At 40.9% G+C, this 27726-nt stretch overlaps 1 protein-coding gene across 6 annotated transcripts in view; it reads left to right on the top strand.

Annotated features, from left to right (window-relative positions):
* Positions 1-27726, top strand: part of LOC136885088 (ensconsin) — a 762268-nt gene that overhangs the window by 98112 nt on the left and 636430 nt on the right. For 3 of the 6 annotated variants that reach the window (XM_067157513.2, XM_067157519.2, XM_067157523.2), the window contains exon 1: positions 16526-16614. The exons of the other annotated variants lie outside the window; for them this stretch is intronic. In XM_067157513.2, the coding sequence (XP_067013614.2) occupies positions 16549-16614 (66 nt within the window). In that variant the 5' untranslated portion in view covers positions 16526-16548. Of the gene's footprint in view, positions 1-16525; positions 16615-27726 lie in introns of those variants that run through there. 6 annotated transcript variants of the gene reach the window in all.

Genomic DNA, 27726 nt, shown 5'->3' on the forward strand with positions numbered 1-27726 from the left:
CTTTGACTTTGACGAGTGTAGAACGTATACAGTAGTATGTACAGTGTACACTTGACCCATTGTTTGAAATAGGATGAACATATTGTGCAGGTGGTAGGATTCCAAGCTTTATATCTTCGGCCACCATTTATCCACAGTTTACGAATGTATTTCTCTGTCGGCCAGTTTTTGTGTGATTGAGTGTACATTGCCGCTGAGGCGCCATGTGAGGTTGGCGGTACTTCTTACTTGTAGCAGGCTGCGCTAAATATGAACCATCCAGTTGCAAAATTATTTATTTGCGCGAAATTTAAGGTGAAATTCTTTACGTTTCGCAGAGAACTTTACTCTGCGTTTTCAGAAGAAAATCTCATCTGGTCACGAGCAAGACTTTGTTAATAATTATTGGCTTCTTTCCAATTTCGGATTATTTCTTTGTATAAATAACTTAAAAAGAGTAGAAGTTTCGTACATTTTCCTCAATAAGCACAAACGGCTGATAAAGGGGAAAAAAATGCTGCGCTCTAGAAGAAACCAATTGAATTGCAATTTGGTCTCGCTCGTAAACAGTCGGGGTTTTCTTCTGAAGACACGGAGAAAAGTTCTCTGCGAAACGTAAATAATTTCACCTTATTTTCTTGACACGGTATAAGCCTAAAAGCCTATATCATGTCTATATTAATATGCTCTTCAGTATCTGTCGGCGTACGTTCGTACAGCATCTCCATTTTCTTTCTTTCTTTCTTTCTTTCTTTCTTTCTTTCTTTCTTTCTTTCGGAATCTTGTTTCTTAAACCTGCTACCTATGTGTTTCGGGAAAAGAAAGAAAAATACATCTATTACAGTCTTTTGAAATCCGGTGTTATCCTTTGTTTGACACTAGAGGCAGATAGCATGTACTACCTTGTTAAAAATGGCGCCTCAATTTAAACTAATATACTCACATTATCACCAAATATGGTCTTATATCACTGAAATGAGCAAAATATGACCAAAGCATTGAAATGGCCGAAATATGCATTTATGTGCAACGTGAAATATTGCTTTAAACCTGGTCAGGGATCCATCATTCACGGTTATTTTTCAGATTTCGGGTTAAATTACCTAGGATTGTGACGGATGATGTGCTCGGTTTAGTTTTCAGGTACTCGGTCTCCTTAATTTCTAGATGCAGGCTTAGGCGTTCACTCCATATTTGAGTCCTGCAGTTCCTCTATGGTTTTAGCTGTAGGTATGACGTTGTCGGCATGCAATACCGTCCAATGTACACACTCATGCAGGTCACGTGAGCCGGTATCCGTAACAAGTATGAAGAGCGGCGGTGTCAGGGCTGATCCCTGATGTACTATTACTCTCACAGGGGAGCTCCCACACAGGCTAACAGCGCACCTCATTCTGCTTCAAGTATTCGCATAAGGCATCCGGACCTGGTCGATAAGGAGCTGTGGTCGCTCGCCACTTTCAGTTTATATTTCCTGAGTCTGCAGCAGACTTGGAGAAAAAGACTTGGAGAAGGGGTACAAAATGAAAATAAATAAAGCCAAAACAAAAGTAATGGAGTGCAGTCGAAGGAAGTCAGGTGATGCAGGAAAAATGAGAATATTAAATGAAGTCTTAAGGTAAGTAGAATAACAGTAAGGAGGACATAAAATGCAGACTAGAACAAGCAAAGAAAGCCTTTCTTAAAAAAACTATATTTGCTCACTTCTGACATTGATATAAGGATTAGAAAGATGTTTAGAAGACTTTTGTCCGGCGCGTCGCTTTGTATGAAAGTGAAACATGGACGGTAATTAGCTCAGAAAGAAAGAGAATACAAGCTTTTGAAATGTGGTGTTACTGAAGAATGCTGAGGTATCGAGTCACGAATGAAGAGATGCTGAATCGAATTGATGAGAGGACAATGATTTGGCTACAGTTGACCGGAAGAAGGGATTCATTGATAGGACACATCTTAAGACAACCCAAGACTTGTTCGGTTGGTTTTTGAGGGAAGTGTGGGCGGTAAGAGCGGTCGGAAAAGACTAAGATATGAATACGACAAGCTGATTAGAGTAAATGGTAGGATGTAGTAATTACGAAGAAATGAAAATGTTAGCGCAAGGTAGGGTGGCATGGAAGGCTACATCGAACCAGTCTGTGGACTGATGACCCAAACACCACGTTTCCTGAGTTCTCGCACATCTCGCGATTATTATTATTATTATTATTATTATTATTATTATTATTATTATTATTATTATTATTATTATTATTATTATTATTATTATTATTCCCGAGCGGAGTAGTCTTGCATATTAACGAACTGTGGCTGTGGAATGCTCTGCATTCGGGAGACGCGTAGGTTCGAACCCCAACAAGAATAGTTTTCAGTGGTTTCCCATTTTCACTTCAAGATAAATGCCGCTATTCTTAAGCCAAAGCCGATTCCTTCGAACTCCTTACTTCCATTCAGTATCATTCATTTTATCTTCATTAGCTCCGCAACTGAGGTTGGCTTTAGGAAGGGCATCCCGCCGTAAAAATTATCATATAAATTCATCTCACTTCATTTGCGACCCCGTGTCAAATAATCGGAACTAGGGGGGTGCTTATTATTATTATTATTATTATTATTATTATTATTATTATTATTATTATTATTATTATTATTATTAAGATGACGTCGCTGCATACTCTACGGAAGGTGTCTGCTGAGGTCTGTGCCATACTTATTTTTCGTGCGCTAGTGGAGAGAGTGGAATGAATGGCGAATATGAAGGCCGCGCGCTGCTGTGTTTGGAATGTGCCGCGGTCAGCCACACCTCTCATACAGACAGGTTGACTGAACCTCATCTCTCGCACTTCCGTATGAGCTACCTCTGCACTCGCCATTCATTTTACGCCTTCATGCTAGAGACATCCTGGTCAGCAGTCCTGTTCACTTAGTGCTGCCCATCGGGCTGAGTGACTCGGCTGTAGAGCGCTCGCTGTCTGAGCTCAAGTTGACGGGTCTGCCCGGTGATACTTCAAGGTACTTAAATACATCAGCCACACGTAGATAAATTTGCTGGCATGGAAATAGAACTCCTTCGGGACAAAATTTCGGCATGTCGGCGGGTGGCCCCTATCTATAAGCCCAAGAGAAGATACGTCGCCCTGACCTTTCTCACCTCGTATTATAATCTGCAGGTTTTCGGACTGAGCAGCGGTTGCATAGTACGCCAAGGCGATCAGGGCTATAGTGTCATAAAAAACAAGTTACTGCTCCAGCTGTGGATCAGTGGTAGAGTGTCAGTGTCCGGATCCCTGGTTCAAACCTGACAGAGGTAGCCTGACTTTTGAAGAGAGCTCTGGTGACATATTTGGTGTTTACCCGACACAATTAATGAAAACTCACCCATTGATCGCCCAACAGAGTTTCAATTTCTCAGCCACCTCTGTTAAAATGAAACGTAATTTTGAAATTGACACACGGGTAGCCTAAACGGCGTCAAATTAATCTGCAACACAGCGGATGAGGCCACGTGACTGACCGTTACTCTAGTGCCATCGGATGTGCAGTTTCTGTCTTGGCTGGGAGCACGAGGCGGATAGACATCATAGCCTTTAAAGCCGACTCAAAAACTGGCTATATACTAGATCCAACCGCGAGTGCAGACCAGCCGCAGGAGGTTGACGACGAGAAGAAGGCTATCTACGAACCTACAGTGTCCAACTATAAAAACAAGTACAACCTTGAATGTATTGAGGTGATTGGATTGACGGTGGGTGCTCGTGGAGCGATACAAAGCCTTTTTTTTTTCTCAAAGACTTGCAAAATGCTAGGCATCCCTAATAATACAATAAAATGTATTGCTGTCTAGGCAGTTACGGGATCTATCGCGAATTTACGAAATCACTTATATGCTACATCATAATGTGTTATTGTTCTTAATCTCTTCTTCTATTTGCCTATATTTTATCAGCAATTTATAACCATATGTTTTGTCTTTGTTATGCTTTCTCCCTGTGGCAGTCTTGATAATTTTCAGGAAGCTAATAAAATGAAAATAATAAAAATACGAAACGGTTGTGAATCAGACTTCTTTTTTTACAATTTTACGTCGCACTGACACAGGTAGGTCGTAAGAGCGACGATGGGATAGGAAAGGCCTAGGAGTGGGAAGGAAGCGGCCGTGGCCTTAATTTGCCTGGCGTGAAAATGGTAAATCACGGAAAACCATGTTCAGGGTTACGGACAGTGAGGTTCGAACCCACTATCTCCCGGATGCAAGCTCACAGCTCCACGCTCCTAACCCCACGGCCAACTCGCCCGGTACGTTAATTAGACTACAGGCCTACTGTGTTACCTTCATAATCTCCTCCCGAATCATCGCCTTTGTTTCTTGCCATGAAGGAAAGGTTCATCCTGTAGGTTTCGTTAATTCAGTAGAGGTTTAATAGGATGATTAAGCAGTATAGGCCCACCGAAAATTGATAAAGTAAGAACTTCCTAGGAAGCGTTATGTAAATCAGGATCGATCATATTCCCCATCGATTTGTTTATTTTACGCATTAAATCTGTCACACTAGAAACAAATCGCGGTTGTGTATGTTCCTTCAGAAGTAGGATAGGTGTAAAGCGTTGACAGCTAATAAAAGTCGAATAGCCAAGTACGCTTGACCAAGAGACCCATTCCCTTGCCACGCTTTAAGCTCCATTGGTGAAGGAAGGGAGGAGGTCTAAGAGTCTAGAAACAAGGAATTTAAGAATAGATTTCATTTTTATTCCGAAAGGTATCCCGGAAATCGAATGAATATGTCCTCAATGTGCTGTTAATATCTCTTCTCTCAGGAAGATATAGAAGAAAAAAAGCCACGCAGTTTGACTAAAGAGGTTCTGAACATGATTCGGGCACCAGAATTTTGTTCTCCGCTTGATGGCAGCAGAGACGACAGCAACAAAGCGAACGAAGCTGAAGAGGCCCGGTAATAGCGTCCTGTAATTACTCCCCAGACCAGACTTCTGTCGTGATTGAGAATCGTAGTTTCCGTTGTTACATTAGCTTTACGAAAACCAAAAATTACTTTGTATGCATGACAAGACAATACTGCTAAGAATAAGCGGGTTTGGCTTATTGTGCACCGGAGGGGTCGTATGGATAGTGGATTCGAATCCCAACGTCGGTAACCTTATAAAATGGTGTTGTGTGTGTCTGTTTTCACGCCAATTGAATTCCGGCCACGGTCTCTATTGTTAGCCTCACTCCCTATCACTTTCCAGTCTCACTATCGTCGAAATCTTAAATAGGTTAGAGTGAAACGCACTCTTGCATTTGCAGTTCATTCCGCCTTTTTATGCAGGATGTATCATAATTAATAGAACCAATTAGATTACAGAAAATTGTAATGAAAGGAAATTCATAACTTCAAGAATTCAAAAAGATGGAAACTGCTTTCCAACTAAGAAGAACCGTTTACAATAAACAATCTATTTCATGGAACAATAAGATACGACATTATAATACATTAGTTAAACCAGAAGCACTTTACGCTGCGGAAACTCTCAACCTACAACAAAAGGGATTAACGGAAAAATGAGAAATTAAAGAACGAAAATCATGAGAAAAATTTTAGGACCAAGAATCATAAACGGAACTCATTACCCTAAACCTAATAGTGAAATATACAAGCACATTTCCAAAATTACAGATGCAATTCGAATGCGACGAATCCAATTTGACGAATGAACCCTAACAGACTTTCATATCAAATTTTCAAGGCCACTAGATCAAAATGGTACAAATTATTGAAGACCTCACTGAATTAGGATCGCCAAATCTACAAGATCGAAAGGAAATACCAAACATCATTCACACACGGGGATTTGAGGAACAAGAAAGGAAACCCTCACGATCGGCATGGTCGGAGGACCGGAGATGTGCACAGTAATTGAAAACGGGGTTAAAAGTCAGGTTGTAAGTTTCACAAATAGGAAAAGTCCTCTCAGTTTTAATTACTTCGTTGATGGGGTGAAAGTTCCTTTTCGGGATCATTGTAAGTTCCTAGGTGTTAATACAGTATAAGGAAATATGTTCATTGGGATAATCACATAAATGGGGTTGTAAATAAAGGGCACAGATCTCTGCACATGGTTATGAGGGTGTTTAGGGGTTGTATGTATGTTCAGTCCTTAGCCCTAAGGCTGGTTGGATCCTTAACAGCTCCGCCATCAGCTGTCATAGATGGCCTAGGCATCACTGAAGACGCTTACTAGGGAAATGAGGAGTGATGTAGTTTCCCGTTGCTTTCTTCACCGAGCCAGAAGTAGCTATTACATATAAGTCTGCCAAGCCCACCGAAATGTATGCACCAACCGTCCCTATGAGCAACATTTTCACACCATTCATAACAGACTGGCTGCATAAGGAATGGTATTACTAGCATCGCTCATACCTCAGTCACTTTCATATTGTCAAAGACCAATGAAAGTAACAAAATTGCTCTAGCCTATACCAGAAGACAGAGTGCACGGTAAACACTAGGTCCCGCCAGCAAAGGCATTTAGGGGTTGTAGTAAGGATGTAGAGGATAGGGCATATAAGTCTCTTTTAAGACCCCAACTGGAGTATGGGACCCTCATCAGGATTACTTGATTCAAGAACTAGGAAAAATCCAAAGAAAAGCAGCTCGATTTGTTCTGGGTGATTTCCGACAAAAGAGTAGCGTTACAATAATGTTGCAAAGTTTGGGCTGGGAAGACTTGGGAGAAAGAAGACGAGCTGCTCGACTAAGTGGTATGTTTTGAGAGATGGCGTGGAATGACATCAATAGACGAATAAGTTTGAGTGGTGTCTTTCAAAGTAGGAAAGATCACAATATGAAGATAAAGGTGGAATTCAACAGAACAAATTGGGGAAAATATTGGTTTATAGGAAGGGGAGTTAGGGAGTGGAATAACTTACCAAGGGAGGTGTTCAATAAATTTCCAATTTCTTTGCAATCATGTAGGAAAAGGATAGGAAAACAACAGAGAAGGAATCTGCCACCTGGGCAACTGTCCTAAATGCGGATCAGTAGTGATTGGTTGAAGATGAACCACTGGCCAAAAAAGAAGGTCGAAAAATGTTGATTCCGCGTGGTCCTAGGTGATCCATTCGCGAAGAAGAAGAAGAAGAAGAATAAGAAGAAGAAGAAGAACCTATTAAAACAGCTGTAAGTACTGGATACTAGAAGCAAAAGAGTCTTATTAAACATGGGTACGCAAATGAGCCGTTTGCTTACCAGCCACTACTGACTTGATTGTGTGTAAACGTCATCCCAGTTAGGAAAAGGTACCATTACAACATTAAGAAAAGTTGTTTTTAATGCACAAGAAAACAGTCTTAGTATGTTACACAGATGCCGTGCATGAATCACCACATCAGCGACATTTCTCATTGAATGTGTGAAGGGGTACTAGGTGATCGCCTTATCGGGTCGTACGTTTTACCAAACAAACGCAGTGGACGGAATTACCTTCGGTTTCTGTGGTATCATCTTCCAGGATTGTCTGCATCGGTGTACAAGGACGACACTTTGAACACTTCCTTTAACTATGAGTAACTACACTGTTCAGTCATTTTAACATGTAACTCTAACATACTCAGTAAGACTGTTTTCTTGCTCATTAAAAACAACTGCACTTCTACCAAAGTATCTTATAACTTTTCTTAATGTTGTATTGGTACCTTTTCGTAACTAGGATGACGTTTACATACAATTAAGTCAATGGTAGCTGGTAATCACAAATCCTAAATTATCTCGGAAACGGCTCGTTTGTGGTCCCATGTTTACTAAGACTCTTTTGTTTCTAGTATCGTGTACTTACAGCTGTTTCAATTTGCGCTATTAATTTTGATAGACCCTGTATATAATAAATATAGTTTACTTTTTTTCTTTTCTTGTTGGCTGTAACCAGAATACGGTACATAAAACGCCGGGCAGACTAAACACCCGGACTTTAATGCTCCCTGTAGGATAGGCAGTCATGCTCATTTAATGGTACATATGCCCCTTCCACCTTACCCTACATATCTGTTGGCTGGCTTGCCTGCCTGATGTTGTTACGGCCGGCTTCCTGCGCGGGGCGGAAATAGGAACTTCCTTTTAACCCTCCCCGAGAACGCTCTGCTCTGTTAAGGTACAGATACAGTAGATACTCTACTAATGACCTGGTGATAATTATTCGATAAAACACACCACTTTCATTTTCTATACTGAATCTAATCATTTCGCCCTGATGACATTACAATGGCGAATGTTTATTTCCATACAAATGACCTCGAAGCAGCGCTGGTGCTAATATACTACTCTTTATTCGAACAGTAATATAAGTAGATTGTTTGTTTTGATAAGTAATGCAATCAAACCTCTCCTCAGAGGAAACCCAAGGGACCGGAATATTTTTCCGCTGTATACAGGATTCCATTTCATAAGGGTGATTAAAATGTATAAAATCATAGGTACTATCCGCGAAACTTTTAGTGCCACTTCGTTTTATGGGGGTGAGGGGCAAGGATGGAGCTAAACTCTTCCAGTAGAACTGCAGACTGAATGGAATTGAAATCTGAATTGCATCGATAGTGCGATCGATATGAATATTCCAAGCCTTTATTATCTAAAGCCCACAATTGCTTCACACCCGCACATATGTATATAGTCTTGTTGTGACACTTTTCTTTATCATCCATATAATATCAGTCATAGAGAGATAGAGTAGCTTAACTTTAGGGGTGCGTGGAGAGGCAGAAAATGTTTTAATTCTCTTAATTGTGGAAACAGATTTTCCCGTTTATGCGACAGATCGTTCAATCGACTTACTGTGATAGAAGAGCAGCTTTTTTTTTTTTTTTATCACAGCAGTCTTCTGCGTCTGCTATTATTTTTCTGCCTTCATTGTGTATAGACAGTGATGTTCTTTTCCAAGTAGGAGTTCAAGGTGTTCATGTCATATACTTGGATTTTCCTCAGCCATTACAGTAGGTTTCAAAACATTTCTCACCTATGTTTCTTTGCTTTGTTTTAAAAATAACGATGGTATTCGAAGTTTTGTGATTACACTACCAGATGAAATGAAATGGCGTATGGCCTTTAGTGCCGATTGTGTCCGAAGACATGCTCGTCTCGCCGAATGCAGGTCTTTTGATTTGACGTCCGTAACCGACCTGCGCGTCGTTATGAGGTTGATATGATGATGAAGACGACACATACACCCAGTCCCCGTGCCAGCGAAATTAACCAATGAAGGTTAAATTTCCCGACCCTGCCGGGAATCGAACCCGGGACCCCTGTGACCAAAGGTCAGCACGCTAACCATTTAGCCATGGAGCCGGACACACCACCAGACGTCTTACGGCGATGCATAATCGATTTACTTTTGGTGCCATAGGTTGCCAATCCGTATCTCGAAGATAACCGAGGTCTGACGATTGAGCACTTTTTTTTTTTGCTAGGGGCTTTACGTCGCTCCGACACAGATAGGTCTTATGGCGACGATGGGATAGGAAAGGCCTAGGAGTTGGAAGGAAGCGGCCGTGGCCTTAATTAAGGTACAGCCCCAGCATTTGCCTGGTGTGAAAATGGGAAACCACGGAAAACCATTTTCAGGGCTGCCGATAGTGGGATTCGAACTTACTATCTCCCGGATGCAAACTCACAGCCGCGCGCCTCTACGCGCACGGCCAACTCGCCCGGTCGATTGAGCACTAGGGAGCCGAAGTGTCACTAAAAGTTTCGCGGATAGAGCATACCTCCGTTACAGGGGCGTAACGTTAGGACCTGCAGGGCCTTCAATGCAGGCGGGCCCGGGCAGTTTAAGGGGCTCCGCAGACTCCTCGCAAAAACATAAAAATAATATACTGTATGTCTAGCTTAATGTCACTCTGCACGGATATGATCAGGGCGGTTTTTTAGAATCAGTCAAAATAGTCGTTTCAGTCAATCACTACTGATCTGCATTTAAGGCAGTCGCCCAGGTGACAGATTCCCTATCTGTTGTTTTCCTACACTTTTCTTAAATGATTGCAAAGAAATTGGAAATTTATTCATTTTCATGCCCTTCATGACCCTTGTGTTTCTCTGGCCGATATCTTCATATTTTGAAGTGTCGGATCTCCTCCATTTTTTCCTCTCTGATCGGTGTTATGTAGAGGATGGTCGCCAAGTTGTACTTCCTCTTAAAAACTATAACCACCACCATCACCTCCACCACCACCAGTCAAGGAGAGGCTCATGGAAAAGATTAAACGAACATTCTTGAGATACTTCGGCCATATTTCAAGGAGGAAGTAAGCTATGGAGAATGGTGGTAAAAGGAAGGTATCAGGGGGGGAGACCTGAGGGGCGTACACTTGCGTAATGGGTCAGTTGGCCAGCCTGAAGTCGTGTCTGTATATGACTGTCCCTCCTTCCTTGTAGATGTGGAGCTTCAGGATGAACCGATATCACAAGATTTTCACAGATCATTAGGTGTAATGATCGCTGCAGTGATAGATTTTGTAGACATTTCCTCACGTGTGGGGTGATTAAGCTCATTGCTCAGGGACATCGTCAACTCTTTCCGACTGACTGGTTTTTCTTTTCTTGTTTTTAAATCGTAAATGATGTATGCATTCACAAAAGCACTGTTTATCATACCAATGGCCAGTCTTTTAGCTGCATGCACTTGTTCAGCGCCTTTGATCCTTGGCCTCTACAGCATCTTTTGTGTTGTCATACATATGGGATCAGTTTTGCCTCTTTTTTTTTTTTTTTGTGTGTGGGTCTAGCTCTTTTCTTTCATGAGTAGTTGATAGCAACAAACAACTTAGTTTTATTTAGATATTTTTTGTATTATATGAAGCCATCTCTTATCAATTTTGACTCAGCTAATTTATAACTGTTAGGCTCTTCAATATACCGAAACTAACTATGAATAATAGGCTTTTTAACTTTTTGTTTTACAATTTGTAAGTAGAGGAACTGCCACGTGATTGCACCTAGCAGCAGTTTATTGTACTGAGTGTAACACAACGCAGCTGTAAACAAATTACAACAATGAAAATATTGATCCCAAAATATCATATGTTAGTTAGAAAATGATATTTTGTTGATGTATAACGCACCTGAGATCATATTATGCACACATTTTACTGAACGTTTAACTTTTGACACACATTTATTCGACAACTATGTGTAATTCCAATAAGATGTTGGTGTACTAGAAATCAAGTCAACTCTGTTTCGACTGAGCTCCCTCTGCGCGAAGTTAATCATAGATTAGGCTTATCAGTTGTACGGTTTGATAATTTTCACACTTTATTTGAACAGTTTTTGATTTAATTTTGTTATTGTGTGTGTATTTTTTTCAATCGAATAAATTATTACAACCGATACTTCGGTATCGATTACAGAGTTACTGAAGAATGAAACCGGGCTGAGTGGCTCAGACGGTTGAGGCGCTGGCTTTCTGACCCCAGTTTGGCAGGTTCGATCCTGGCATTGTCCGGTGATATTTAAAGGTGCTTAAATACGTGAGCCTCGTGTTGGTAGATTTACTGGCACGTAAAAGAACTCCTGCGGGACAAAATACCGGTACCTCGGCGTCTCCGAAAATCGTAAAAGTAGTTAGTGGGACGTAAAGCAAATAACATTATTGTTATTATTGTTAGCTGAAGATGTTCCATATTAGGAATGAAACATGTATTTTTTTTTTTTTTGCTAGGGGCTTTACGTCGCACCGACACAGATAGGTCTTATGGCGACGATGGGATAGGAAAGGCCTAGGAGTTGGAAGGAAGCGGCCGTGGCCTTAATTAAGGTACAGCCCCAGCATTTGCCTGGTGTGAAAATGGGAAACCACGGAAAACCATTTTCAGGGCTGCCGATAGTGGGATTCGAACCTACTATCTCCCGGATGCAAGCTCACAGCCGCGCGCCTCTACACGCACGGCCAACTCGCCCGGTACATGTATTTTTTAATATTGTAATTAGATTTTGATTATGACCGAGCTCAATAGCTGCAGTCGCTTAAGTGCGGCCAGTATCCAGTATTCGGGAGATAGTAGGTTTGAACCCCACTGTCGGCAGCCCTGAAAATGGTTTTCCGTGGTTTCTCATTTTCACACCAGGCAAATGCTGGGGCTGTACCTTAATTAAGGCCACGGCCGCTTCCTTCCCACTCCTGGGCCATTCCTGTCCTATCGTCACCATAAGACATATCTGTGTCGGTGCGACGTAAAGCAACTAGAAAAAAAAAACAAAAAACTGGATTATGTTACATAAATACATAGACTAGCAATAAAAAACAAGTATTGGAAGGTGGGATTCTCCATTCAACTTAGTATTAGATAAAAGAATGTCACTAATCGCACACTTGCGTACATTAATCAGTCTTCTTCTTCTTTTCCTGCCGCTTTTTCCCCACACCTGTGGGGTCGCGGGTGCGAACTGCGTCGCACATGTGGATTTGGCCCTGTTTTACGGCCGGATGCCCTTCCTGACGCCAACCCTCTATGGAGGAATGTAAGCACTATTGCGTGTTTCTGTGGTGGTTGGTAGTGTAGTGTGTTGTCTGAATATGATGAGGAGAGTGTTGGGACGGACATATACACCCAGTCCCCGAGCCAGAAGAATTAATCAGAAGCGATTAAAATCCCCGACCCGGCCGGGAATCGAACCCGGAACCCTCTGAACCGAAGGCCAGTACGCTGACCATTCAGCCAACGAGTCGGACATTAATCAGTACATACACTTATTTAATATACAATACATGTTTTATAGAAACAGCACCAATAGTAATACTGTACAGTAATGTCATTTACTTCTTCCAGTGTCCGGCTCCATGGCTAAATGGTTAGCGTGCTGGCATTTGGTCCAGAGGGTCCCGGGTTCTATTTTCGGCCAGGTCGTGGAATTTTAACCTCAATTGATTAATTCCGATGACTCGAGGGTTGGGTGTGTGCGCCGTCTTCATAATTAGAATTCATCACAAGTATGACCCCACCCTCATAGAAACGCAGGTCGCCTTTACGATGTCATCTCGAAAGACCTGCACCAGGACTCTTCGGAGGCCACACGCCATTATATTACTTCTTCGAGTAATCCAGAATTGTACGCTGGACATAACTGTCCCTGTAGCACGGTTCTCAATTAAAAGGCGGGCGCGGCAAATAATGTCGATCAATTTCGTGCCATTTTTCGCCAGCGAAATAGACTGAATGTCCTTTACGGCTGATAGGGCATGTCGATAGTATTTCACCTTCTTCAATTTTGATTTTGCACACAAAATGTTGTGTTGGCTTTGAACGCCGAGGAAGATATATTTATCGTCTTATGAAACTATTAAAGGAATTTTCTACGATCCTGTTTATTATTATTATTATTATTATTATTATTATTATTATTATTATTATTGTTGTTGTTGTTGTCCGGCGACAAGAAAAATAATATAAAACACTTTATGTAGCCCATAACGTAAATGTATTAACCTACGTTACATCATCTTATATATTTACTTCGTGCATAACAATTACAGTCAAAGCATTACTTGAGATAACAAAATGTTCTTTGATTAGCATCTACTTCGTTCTTACAGATGGCGCAACAGATACGCCCAGTCCCAATTGAGCCTTGCACCAAGTACAAACGAGCTGAACCAGCTATTTAATATTCCATCAATTATTAACAGAAATTTCAGTAATTGTGGGAATATGTATTGCAGTTCTTTGCGTGAGTGACCAGATTGGTATTGTATCTTGTCTCGAATGCCTCTCATTTGTGGCGTGTTGCGGGATAAACTGGAGTGCTTTGCGTGCCGGAGTATTTTTAATATGGAATTCCAAAGTCCGCGGGCTATAAATGTTAGTCGCCTGCTATCTTTGTGCTACAGGATAATCTTCTAGACTAGATTCCTGGAAAATAAAGGAGAGAAAGTTTAGGCTTCAGATTACAGTATGTCAGCTTTGACTGAGGATGGTGGAGGTGGTGGTTCCTTTAAAACCATTTCATTATTTAGTGTCTGTTACGGTACCAAGTACTTCTACCTAGATAAAAAAATGATAGTTCTACAAATGAAAATTTGAGACTCCTTAGGGTCGTCGAGTACTTAACTAGTCACTAGTTACCGCAGACTTTGAACGACTAATTGATGCTTGTTGAAACTCTAAATTGATCCCCAGTTGTGAACATTTTTGAACTCTTTACGTAAAGATTCCTATTCCTAAATGAGAAAACTGTGTACTGTATTTCTTAGTATGTTTATTGTTCCGACGAATAGTAAATTAAATAGGAATGGATTCGATGGATGAAGCTGTACGCATAAACCGGCTTCGGTGGTGGGGTCATGCTAGGAAGAGGAGTAGAGGGAGACCAAGACGACGATGGTTAGACTCAGTTTCTAAAGATTTAAAGGTAATAGGTATAGAACAAAATCAGGCCGCAGAACTAATTACAAATAGAGCATTGTGGCGGCGTTTTGTAAATTTACAGGGGCTTGCAGACTGAACGCTGAAAGGCATAACGGTCTATAATGAAGTTGTAGGCCTATGTAAATTTTATATGGGTTTGACAACTGTCTGCTTTATAGTGCAACATTTTTTAAATAAATGTTATCTGCGTGGAGGTACGTTTATTCTACGTTGCAGCTGTCACACACTACTTCTTCAGAAGTGTAAACGTTTCTATTGGTCGCTCATTTCTAAATTTTCTAATTCGTAGATATATTATACTTTGTAATGTATGAACCTTCTTGTTTTGATGTGGTTACCGCAGTCTTGATTGGAAGATTTTTAAAAACGGTCGAATACTATTTATGCAAAGTTATTTTTCCAACATTTTAGCGAGTTTTGACATGATTACCGCTGTCGTGACTGGAAGATGTCCCTTTTTTTGTTAAGTCTAACAAATATAACTCCATATGCCGGGTGATTCAAAATGTTGCACAGAAATAGCAGTAGTCCATAGAGAGGTCGAAATACAACTACTTTAGGATAGGAACGTATAGTCTAGCGCGAAACCATGTGTCAAGGCAAGCCAGGTTGTAAAATAAGTAAGTCTGAAAATAGGTTTACGACCTACAGTAGACGATGGCGCTGGGGAGATAGCTCAATTCAAATGCTTCCTCAACATCGACCCAGAAATCCCACAGCTTTTTTTTTTTCACGCTTCCTATTTTCCTGTCATCTTTTCTAATAGCCCTTAGGTTTAAAGTTTCGGCCGAGTAGAAATTTAGTTCCAGTTTTCTTCGTCAATTACTTGGCATCTGAGGCCATAAATGGGTCATTGTTGCATTAGTATCCGTTCAGTATCCGTAAGGTGGGTATTTTTGCGCAAAATGTGCATAATTGTCCCGTTAACTTATCTTTCTACGAAGTAAAATTATAACTAAATATCAGTAACAGCAATGAACAACTTGGTTTCCGTCATCCACACTGGAGAATGTCAAATAGCGGGATAACTGTTATGCAGTAATGTTTAACAGAGCCATCAGCACAGGATGGCAGCTGTCAGATTCACTTTATTTTACGTCAAAACACATGCGTACGATTGCGCGCCACGCGTATTTCTTCCACCCCACTCTACCCCATTACAGCTCAAAAAAGTTAATTGCGGGTTCCATTAAAAATAAATATAAATATTGTCCCAATCTGTTTTAAAATGAATCTTTCTTTCTAGAGGTAAAATAATAAAGCAGTATCAGTAACTTTATTTCTGGAAGTATATTTTCTTTGTAGATCATCCCAGTTTTTCGCAATGATAACGTATAGCGTTTGGGTCCTAAGGATACAACAATCTAAAATATTATAAACATTTATTTTCACATTATTTTACCATATTCGTTCATTGTGTAAAAATATACATGTACTGGTTTTCCCCGTACGTCCGGTACTTATTAATTCCCTTGAAACCGGGCTGAGTGGCTCAGACGGTTGAGGCACTGGCCTTCTGACCCCAACTTGGCAGGCTCGATCCTGGCTCAGTCTGGTGCTATTTGAAGGTGCTCGTATACATCCGCCTCGTTTTGTTAGATTTACTGGCACGTAAAAGTACTCCTGCGGGGCCAAATTCCGGCACCTCGGCGTCTCCAAAAACCATCAAAAGTAGTTAGTGGGACGTAAATATATTATTATTATTATTATTATTATTATTATTATTATTATTATTATTATTATTATTATTATTATTATTATTATTATTATAATTATAAATTCCGTTGAATGTTATACTAGAACTGAACATCTTTTCACAGTTCATCAAGTTTTCTTCCAACAAGTTTATTCTTCTTGGCAGAACAGTTGCAGGTTTTTGCAATAATAAAGTATAGCATTTTGGTCCTAGGGATACAAGTATCTAAAATATAAATTTGTGTTGTGTCGATTTCTTGCTCATAAATGTTAATACAGTTTCATTTGTTGCCTCTGCTAGAATAGTTGTATTTATTTATTTGTTTTATTGTTCACAGGTATGGTGTTCCCTGACAAATCTATCTGATGTCTAGCTTGAATGAGTGAGTACAATCATTGCATAATCTGCTTCCTGTATATTCATCACGCTAGTTCCACACAGAATGAATCCGAAAGAGAGAAAATAAATGGAATTCATTGGTGCTTTGCTGCAAGGTATTGAAGCTTTCAAGTCCCCTTTCTGCAGTCTGCAGGTAGTTTTTAGTAAAGAAACTGAGCAACACTGAGAACTCTCTAAAGATAAAGTACCGAGCTTGATAGCTGCAGTCGCTTAAATGCGCCCAGTATCCAGTAATCGGGAGATGGTGGGTTCGAGCCCCACTGTCGGCAGCCCTGAAGATGGTTTTCCGTGGTTTCCCACCAGGCAAATGCCGGGGCTGTACCTTAATTAAGGCCACGGCCGCTTCCTTCCACTTCCTAGGCCTTTCATATCCCATCGTCGCCATAAGACCTGTGTCGGTGCGACGTAAAGAAAAAAAAAGATAAAGTATACCACGAACCCAAACATTTTTTTTTGCTAGTTGCTTTACGTCGCACCGACACAGATGGCGACGATGGGACAGGAAAGGGCTAGGAGTGGGAAGGAAGCGGCCGTGGCCTTAATTAAGGTACAGCCCCAGCATTTCCCTGGTGTGAAAATGGGAAACCACGGAAAATCATCTTCAGGGTTGCCGACAATGGGGTTCGAACCCACTATCTCTCGGATGCAAGCTCACAGCTGCGCGACCCTAACCGCACGGCCAACTCGCAAATTAGGAAGTTGTGTTATCTATATTGTACTTCATCCTTAGTAGCAAACGTACTTTTTCAAAGTAGGCTACAAGTTGCAACATGAGTAAATACAAAATAAATGCGAAGAACTATGATTCTGGCTATAACATTCATATGCATGCTAAATACATACCTGCCAACTTTCCCGATTTAGGCGGGAAACTCCCGATTTTCGACAGTTTTTCCCGCCTCCCGATTATTTTATCTTTTCTCCCGATTTTAGCTTATTTTTTGGTGAACTTCAAACATTTGATTTCAAATCCCGCCATTTCAGCTTTTTTACGCCAGTGGCCGGAAGTCCTTCGCTCATTGGCCGCTTTCAAACGAAATATCGAAGTTTATTAATGCGAGAAATGTGCGCGAATGTGCGATGTTTATTGAAACCTGTATATCGCGACGCGTATATCGATTGTCAATCTCTCGTTCTCGCGTGCTATGTTCGTGTTCGTTCACGTCAGTCTAGTCGATTCCATCCTCTTTGGTCGATTCTAGAGACTAGTCGCTTTCTTAGTAATTTAGTGACATAATTTCAATGATAACGACTAGTGACTTTTCTAGAGATTTTAGGAGCCATTTGGAGACAATTCTGACTAATTGTAATTTATCTCAGTATAAATAAAATGTTTTGTCTGTACATTGCTCAGAATTTAAAAAGAACGATATTTCCGTACCGGTCGTGACCATAGTAACAAGGGGGAAATACACGTTTTAATTTTCCGTAATTTCTGTCTGTCTGTATGTCTGTACGTACGCAGGCTCATCACGAGAAAACGGCTGAAGAGAATTTAATGACAATCGGTATATAACGTCGGGGAATAAGTCGCTACAATCTAGGCCATAAATAATTTTATTCACGCTGAGTGAAATGGTAGTTTAGGGGAAGGCCTAAAATTTAATTCGCAAATATTTATGTTATTATTGGCCCTAGCGATAAATACTACATAACTAAAGTTATATATTATTAAATTTCCTATCATTTTTGTCTTATGCATTTTTACCGTACCGGCTGTGATAACGGAGATATTCATGAATTTGGATTTTTTTTCCTAAGTCCGTATCAGCGCCGAGGTACAAGAAAATGGGTGATCAGAATTTTATGTAAAGTCAGGGAATAAGGAACTACAGTCTATGCTATAAATAATTTTATTCACTCTGTTCGAAATGGTAGTTGAGGGGAAGGTGCCAAAAATTTAATTTTTAATTACCTATCTTAGTGGTCATATTGAAAAGTACTACATAACAAAAGTTACAGAGAATGCAAATTTCTGATTATTTGTCTTATTCAGTTTTGCAAGAGACAATTCTCATGATTGATTCGTATTGAAACTGACTTAAGCAAATTATCACAAAAAATATACTCTTATTATCACCACGTATTCAATACAAGCCACGTGCTACGTGGATGACATTCAGACATCTGAACTTAAGGTTTCCTAAAGGTTGATGATGCCCTTAACAAGGGGCTAAAAATGTCCCTGAGAAGTGTATATAGTATTACGTAGATTTCATCCATGTAGCACGTGGCTTGTATTGAATAGGTGGTAATAATGGAATAAATTATTTTTGTGATAATTTGCTTATTCAGTTTTACCGTTCCGACTACAATAATATTGGTGGTGATGGTGATTAAATTTTGAAGATTATAAGAATGAGGAAAGTCACGAAGGAACGATCGCTTGAATAATAACACAAGAGGGAGTCACGAAAGAAAGGACAACTCGCTTTACATTAGATGCTCTAATATCACAGATTCGGAAGAAAACTAAATGTGAAGGCCTCCAATATAGAAAGCTCATAAAATTGATCAACAATTACATTGACCATTGTTTGTTGTGATGTGCTTTGTGTATTCTGCTGCCATTTATCTACGATAGACGGGATTACTGCTGTGTTTCAAGTATAACAGCCTGTTTGAATATTGGCGGGAAGAAGCTGGGGAGTGGGGAGTTGGATCTCTCTTGTTTAGCATGCCATTCTTCTGGTTCATAAATTTTCTGATACTACTGGTACGTAACACACTGGATCATCATAGTATTCCAGCTATTCGATCCCTACTCTGAGGTAGTGATTTGAATGAGCAGTGTGCACACTTAAACAGAATAATTACACAGGAGTGTTCGCGGCTGTCTGCAGCCTGGTCATTCTAGCTCTGAAACTTTGAACTGATAGATTTACACTGCAGTACTTTTCGCTAAAAGTGAGAAAATGTTCTGTTTTCATTTTATCGAATATTTCGTATGAAAGCATTGCTTTTAATCGCGACATTCATACTGGCATCGTCGTAATGACATGTTGACTTCAGTTGGGAAAACTATAAGGACAGTCTTTCTGAGAATTCCGTAGCGAAACACGGGAACATCAGCTAGTTATTTGATCCAAATAGCATTGTGCTTCACATAGTTGCGCGGGCACTTGATGCAATATATTAATTTTTGCATTTCTAAGTAATGGCATCTAAGTGCATGACTGATTCACACATGTGGAGCATGAGTTCATACTATTTTCGGTAGGCTTATCAGAGACCGATTATCCCACTCACGTACTTCCTGTGAGGGAATAGAGATATGTAATTTTTAGCCTTGTAGTCTCGTATAGCAACAGTCGGGCTTTGAGACATTAAGTCTTATAAATACAGTATATCGTAGTACTGTGTTGCGCAAGACATGTAGAATAAGCAATTTTGACCAATTTTATCTCCTGATTTCTCCTGATTTTTCCTGATTTCCAAATCAAAATCTCCTGATTTTTGGTTTTGTAAAGTTGGCAGGTATGTAAATATCTATCCGACTTTCAATAATAATAATAATAATAATAATAATAATAATAATAATAATAATAATAATAATAATAATTTCGTGTGGCTATTTCTAGCCGAGTGCAGCCCTTGTAAGGCAGACCGTCCGATCAGGGTGGGCGGCATCTGCCATGTGTGGGTAACTGCGTGTTATTGTGGTGGAGGATAAGTGTTATGTGTGGTATATGAGTTGCAGGGATGTTGGGGACAGCACAAATACCCAACCCCCGAGCCACTGGAATTAACCAATGCAGGTTAAAATTCCCGACCTTGCCGGGAATCGAACCCGGGACCCTCTGGACCGAAGGCCAGTACGCTGACCATTCAGCCAACGAGTCGGGCAATAATAATAATAATAATAATAATAATAATAATAATAATAAATCGTTTACGAACATATTAAAGAAGCATCTGGAAACAAAGTATGGGAAAGTCAGGAGGTCAGATAAATTTAAATATTTTGGTGAATGGATCCAGCCGAATGGGCTCGATAAAGAAGCAACTAAGAGAACGGCCATAAAGATGGAGGTAGCCTATAGATTAGTACAGAATAAATACAATATAAGAACGATGTCTTATAGAGCGAAGATCAGACACTCTACCACGGTTATCAAGCCAGAGGGCCTTTACAGTCCAGAATGTCTGATACTAAATAAGAAAGGGAAAGTGGATGAGCTAGAAAAGAAAGAAAGAAAAATCTTGAGAAAGATCATAGGACCCGAAAACATGGAGGAATAGGAGAAATGAAGATTTATACAGACAGACAGACAGAGAGAGATAATCACAGCCACCATACATAAGTGGAGACTGAAGTTTTATGGGCACTTCACAAGAATGAATGAGTGTCGACTAACAAATGAAATGGTGTATGGCTTTTAGTGCCGGGAGATATCAGGACGGATTCGGCTGGCCTTTGATTTGACTCCCGAAGGCGACCTGCGCGTCGTGATGAGCATGAAATGATGATGAAGACAACGCATACACCCAGCCCATGTGCCAGGGAAATTAACCAGTGATAGTTAAAATTCCCGACCCTACCGGGAATTGAACCCAGGACCCCTATGACCAAAGGCCAGCACGCTAACCATTTAGCCTTGGAATCTTTAACTACATCATCAGATGAAAAGTAACTACTAATGGGTAGAAAAAACAAGTTAAGACATGAAGGAAGTTGGCATGAATCCAGAAGAAATCTTGAATAGAGATATTTTTCGAGTTAAAATAGATAAATTCAAGGGGTTCCAGGAAAATCAGAATGGTAAGTCTAAGAGCATGTGGTCAGAGGAGAGGAAGAGGAACCGCAGCGAAGAAAGAAAGAAAGACTAACCAGCAAGTACATTGTTTACCGTGGTCCAAAATGGAAGAAATAATAATGTAGCAGTTTTAATTGTTTTTATGGAGAAGGAGGGAATTCATGGTACAGGAACACTTGGGACTCAGCGAGTTTATTCGGGAATATTTATTTCGGGAGTTTGTTTTGATTTGTTTACTTTTTTCTTTATTTTGTTTGTTAATGGCGAAGTTAGATCTCTTGCACCCCCTTCCACTGTACACTGAACCACCATCTCCTTACAGGCCATGGAAGTCTTAGGACGAGTGGAATATAAAGACTTTTATTCTCCGTCACCTCAGCGCTAAGCGGGATTGAGTAGTTAGCTCTTTGTCCCCAGGAATTAACCTGGTGTAGGCCATATTCCTCTCCAAAAGTGCAAATCTTGTTTGTAAAGTTTTCTCCTTCCTCCTTGGGAATCGAATCCACGTCCTTCCACGTGCACCGGAAAAGACCATTAGGAAGGAAAAAGATTGTTCTCCTAGAACAGACTTACTCATATTTATTTTTGTATCTTAATTCTGATTTGGTAGTGATCAGTTTTCCGGTTGCTTCCTTCGATTTCTCCAAGATAGTTTCGTAGAATATTAATTTCTACAGATGAAACCCCCTCCATGATTATTACATATATCGGATGTTTTAATGGTAAGCCGGAAGTGTGCATAATTTGTTCATCTTATTCATCATCATCATCATCATTTTCATTTTCATTTTCTCTTGTCCAGCTCCTGCCAGGTCGGGGTATTGATGGCACTTCTCCACCGTTGCCTATCCTTCCACCACTCCTCATCAGTAATTGTATTGCATTGCAACCTTCTTTTTCTTATACTATTCTTGGCAGAGTCTATCCATCTTGCTCTTGGCCTCCCTCTTCCCCTCTTTCCCTCTACCTTAGCCTCCAACACTTGTTTTGGTTAACCTTCCTTCCTCCATCCTCATAACGCATCCGAACCATCTCAATTTATTTTCTTCATCCTATCACTCAAGTTTTTTTTTTACCCCGATTTCTTTTCTTACCTCAATATTTTTTACTCTGTCTGTCCTTGTCTTCCCTACTATGCTCCTCTTAGGCACTTCATCTCGCTGGCCTGTCATCTCTTGCTGTCATTGTCCAAGTCTCTGATACATACGTTAATATGTTCATCTTATTATTTAGATAAAAGTAAATAAATTCACTGTATCTGAATAAAATCAAGAGTTTTGTCTGTTCTGTGATTAGAATGTTTAAAAATTAATATTGTTGTTTCGTTCATGACTGCAATAAGAGGGAAATACACCTTTTAAATTTCCGTCTTGTATGTATGTATGTATGTATGTATGTATGTATGTATGTATGTATGTATATGTATATGTTTGCGTATTACGAGAAAACTGCGGAATAGTATGAAAATCAGTATGTAAGGCACTACAATCTAGGCTATGCATAATTTTATTCACGCTGGATGAAATTGTAATAATAATGTTGTTGGTTTCTACGCACACTAACTAATTTTACTTTTTAGGGTTTTCGGAGACGCCGACGTGACGAAACTTAGTCTCACATGAGTTCTTCTACGTGTCAGTAAATACACCGATACGAGGCTGACGTATTTGAGCACCTTCAAGTACCACCGGACTGAGCCACTATCAGACCTCCCAAATTGGGCTCAAGGAGGTCAGCGGTCTGCCGTCCAAGCTACTCAGCCTGGCTATGAAGTAGCAGTGTAGAGGAAGGTCTAAAAAACAAAAATTCTCAGGCATCTCCGTTAATACTGACTGGTCTTGTCGGTAAATGCTGTATAAAAGAAAAGTTGCAGAAAATTAAAATTTTCTGTCTTATGCCCAGCACAAATGAATTCTACGTTGTGTGACGAATGGTAGAGGAAAAATCTAAGATTTTATATTTTAAATTGATTTGCTTGCCCTTCCGTTGTTAAGGTTAGTAATCATTTGTCTCTTGTAGTAGAAAGGATACCGGTCCCGATATTTCGAATGTTTTTCCTCCAAAGCGGGCCGTGAGCGGACGTCTGCATGTCGCTCCATCTAGGGAGGAGCTGGAAAGTTGGATAGCTTTCTTCTTTAACTTGCCATTTCTCTGGATCGTATGTATTCTCATAACTACTGATCCATCGTAGTATCATGCTGTCGAGGAGCTGATAGGAATAGGGAGTTTACAGCCTCGTGTAGATTGCCCTTTACCCCCTGTGTTTGGGGGACACAAACGAAGAATACACCCACGGTATCCCCTGCCTGTCGCAAGAGGCGAATAAAAGGGGCGACCAAGGGATGATTGGTTTAGAACCATGAGACTACCTACTTGTAATTAGTACTATCACGTGAGGAATACCATGGGTCGCCTTTACTTGCGAGTAGTATCACTATTACAAGTTATTATTTTCATAATTGTTCCGTATTGAAAGTGACTTTATATCAAGAATGTTTGTTTGTTTGTTTGTTTGTTTGTTTGTTTGTTTGTTTGTTTGTTTGTTTGTTTGTTTGTTTGTCCCGTTTCTCTACGGGGTTGGGTATGAGGTGAGATGAATCTGTTGTGGCGGGTTTTATGACTGGATGCCTTTCCTGACGTCTTTATATCAAGAATATTACAGGAATATATATTCCTGTAATATTATTTATATATAGTAGCACTATGTTAAGTACACAATATACCGGGCGAGTTGGCCGTGCGCGTAGAGGCGTGCGGCTGTGAGCTTGCATCCGGGAGATAGTAGGTTCGAATCCCACTATCGGCAGCCCTGAAGATGGTTTTCCGTGGTTTCCCATTTTCACACCAGGCAAATGCTGGGGCTGTACCTTAATTAAGGCCACGGCCGCTTCCTTCCAACTCCTAGGCCTTTCCTATCCCATCGTCGCCATAAGACCTATCTGTGTCGGTGCGACGTAAAGCCCCTAGCAAAAAAAAAAAAAAAAAAAAAAGTACACAATAGGTTTGTGATTAGTAGCAGCAGAGGGTGAGTTCGTATGGGTTATACAGTACCCGTGGTTACTACCACTGTGTGCGGAACACTACGGGATAGTACGAATCCCTGTGATTAGTACACCTATGTAAGGAACACCGTGGGTTTGCGTTGCGTGTGAGTTGCGCCGTAATGTGAGAAACACCATAGGCCTGCGTTACCTGTGCGACGTACAATACTGGTGAGTAGTACCATAATACGTGGAACAGCGTAATTCTACGTTACTCATGATTAGTATCGCCACGTGATAAATACAATGGTTATACTTTTCTAGCGATAAGTACCATTATGAGGGGCCTTTGACCTGGAATTTGGACCCCTTTAGACAATAAGAATCATCGATTCAGGACTGTGCTTTGGAAGCAGCCCCTTGGTTAGCAATACTGTTGTTTTAAGATAGTTTCTGGGAAGGTGGGGCATTTCAGGTCGAATCCACTGATTGTTTGAAGTTCATAATCATTGTTCATCTCTTTTTTTTAATTGTAGTCAGTGGATTACTTGCCTGCGATTAGTTAGTGCCATTGAGAGAAATACCACGCACACCACGGGATAGTACGACTCCGTGTGATTAGTACACCTGTGTGAGGAACACCATGGGTTCGCATTACCTGTGAGTGACGCCGTAATGTGAGAAATATTACGGGTCCGCTGATTATTTTAAATTCATATTCATCCATTCATTCTTCATCATCACGTTTTGAATTCTGGTCAGCGGATGAGTTTTGGACTTTGAAATTGTCATTATATTTCGTCTCATTTCGTACCATTAGGGACCGGTGACTTAGATGTTAGGCCCCTTTAAACAACAAGCATCATCATTGCCTTTTTCTGTTTACTTAAACCACCTACGGTATATGATCGAACTGTCGCAGACAGGTACGATAGCTAGTATGAAATAAAGGACGCGAATGTATTCGTTTCGAACATCTCTTCTCATAAATAACAAAGATCACACCGCCGCTCTGAACACTGGCTGCGACTGTCGGAGCTCAGTGACATTGGCGGCGCTGGACAAGGTTCGGACCTGCGAGGTGGACGAGTAACGCGATCCTGTAACAGATCCAGTGTTCGCGCTTCACGGCCCAGCTGTGTCCGAGTAAGTCTTCCTACCGATCAGTGCAGTACTCTTTCCTGTACTTCCTATCCCCGACTTAGAACGCGACGAGCATTATGTCAAACTCATGGTTACCAAATGACTTCAAGTCATCGGGCCCGTCAAGAACTCACAGTAGTCAACATATAAGTTTGTTGCAGACGGGATATCCCATGTCATAAGACAAAAAAGTGTACTTTTTAAAAGATTTTCTACCTTTACTAGTTCATTCGTAATATTTTTGTAAAAGTTTATCTTTTTTTTTTTTGCTAGGGGCTTTACGTCGCACCGACACAGATAGGTCTTATGGCGACGAAGGGATAGGAAAGGCCTAGGAGTTGGAAGGAAGCGGCCGTGGCCTTAATTAAGGTACAGCCCCAGCATTTGCCTGGTGTGAAAATGGGAAACCACGGAAAACCATTTTCAGGGCTGCCGATATTGGGATTCGAACCTATTATCTCCCGGATGCAAGCTCACAGCCGCACGGCCAACTCGCCCGGTAAAGTTTATCTTTTGGAGAAATGTTCTATATAACTATATTCCGCATTTAGTACCGCGAGTGTCCGAGGACATGTTCGGCTCGCCCCGCGCAGGTCTTTCTGTTCGACGCCAGTGGAAAACCTGCACGTCTGGATGTAGGATGATGATAGTAATGCGGTAGGGAGAGGGTGAAACCCGGTGTCGGCACGTAGCCTACTCCTGTGGAATGACACCAGTGTGTCTGCTTAAGGCCGGCGGACGAACCACGGTCAACAGCGCCATATGCCCTCACTCCCTATGAACACCGCGGAGAGGTTTTGGAATTGAATCCAGACTTTTGGCACGTAATCTAGTGAGTATAAATTGTAATCTCATCCTCTCCTACCCTGCCGGCCTACGTTTTCATGGTGATTGCTTTTTCACTAACGGCACTTGAATCGGCTAACGATGGTGACAGACCAAATAGACTTGACCACCAGGCAGGCTGCTGTAATCAAGTTTGTTGAACATAGGAAACTCATATCGTGCGAAAATTAATATCTCCAAACACTTTGCTTTTTCTGAGATCATTTTCATCTTCATCGTAGATTTTTTCCAACGATTTGGATGAAGCCCAGTTTTCATCCGGATGCCCTTGCTGACGCCAACCCTATATGAGGGATGTATTCACTATTGCGTGGTGGTTTGTTGTGTTTATGATGTGTTTTAAGGCGATTAAAATCCCTGGCCCGACCGGGAATCGAACCTGGATTCACCGAACCGAAGGCCACACTACGCTGACCATTCAGCCTTGACTTTATTTTTGCAATATTATTGTTCCGGCCCCGCGATCTAGCGGTAGCTTGCCTGTTTCTTATTCGCAAACCCCAGGTTCGATTCCCAGCCAGGTCAAATATTTTTATGTGGATCCGAGGACTGGTTCGAGTCCATCCAGCTTGCATGAGAACAGTTGAGGAGCTATCTGACGGTGAAGTTATTCGTCGCGCTGACCACGTGTCCCTTCGTAATATGCAGGTCTTCGGGCTGTGCGGCGTAGGTCTAGGACCATCAGGGCTGTAGTACCATGGAGTTTGTTTGTTTCGAGTCCCACCGTCGGCTGCCTTGAGAGTGGTTTTGTGTGGCTTCCAATTTTCACTTCCAGGCAAATGCCGGGACAGTTCCGTTTCATAGGCCATAACCGATTCCCTACCTCCGTACCCAATGTTATTTCGAGTCTTCATTTAGCTCCTCAACTGAGGTTGGCATTAGGAAGGGCATCTGGCCGTAAATACGTGCCCTTTCCATCTCACCTCATCTCTGATTCTGTATGAAGATCAGGACTAAGGGTTAGGCAAACATGTATTTATTATTTTGTATGTCCTGTTTTAACATGGAAGGTCCCATGTATTTCATTTCTTAATATTTTCCTTTTTAAACGGCGTGATATTCGTATGCCGTGGTCTCTGGCTTCTCACCAAAGCGGCAATGGTTCGAGTCTCAACCAATGCATCTGGGATTTTTTTTAAATTCTAAAATATAACTGAATATCATGTGCATCATGTATATCATCTATATGAAACGTGCAGCCGGATTACGCAAACGAAGTGTTGAATTTTCTGGACATATTTCAAGAATGCCCGACGACAGACTCGCTAAGAAGACATTTAACCATTTCAACAAGCCCAATGGGAAAGGCAACTCTTATGAAAAGTGGTTTCTTAGCACCAAAAAGGATCTGCAAGAAATGAATATCGTGATTCAAGACATCCACAACAGAACCGCTTTCAGGAACAAGATACACACATCTGAGGGATTCCTAGAGCTAGAAACAGTGACCTAGAAGAAACGACATTGGGCGGATGAAAAGAAAGAGACTGTTGGAAAGAGAATGAAGGAATACCGGTG

The sequence above is a fragment of the Anabrus simplex genome, chromosome 13 (assembly GCF_040414725.1).
Source record: "Anabrus simplex isolate iqAnaSimp1 chromosome 13, ASM4041472v1, whole genome shotgun sequence".
In the NCBI taxonomy this organism is placed as follows: domain Eukaryota; kingdom Metazoa; phylum Arthropoda; class Insecta; order Orthoptera; family Tettigoniidae; genus Anabrus; species Anabrus simplex.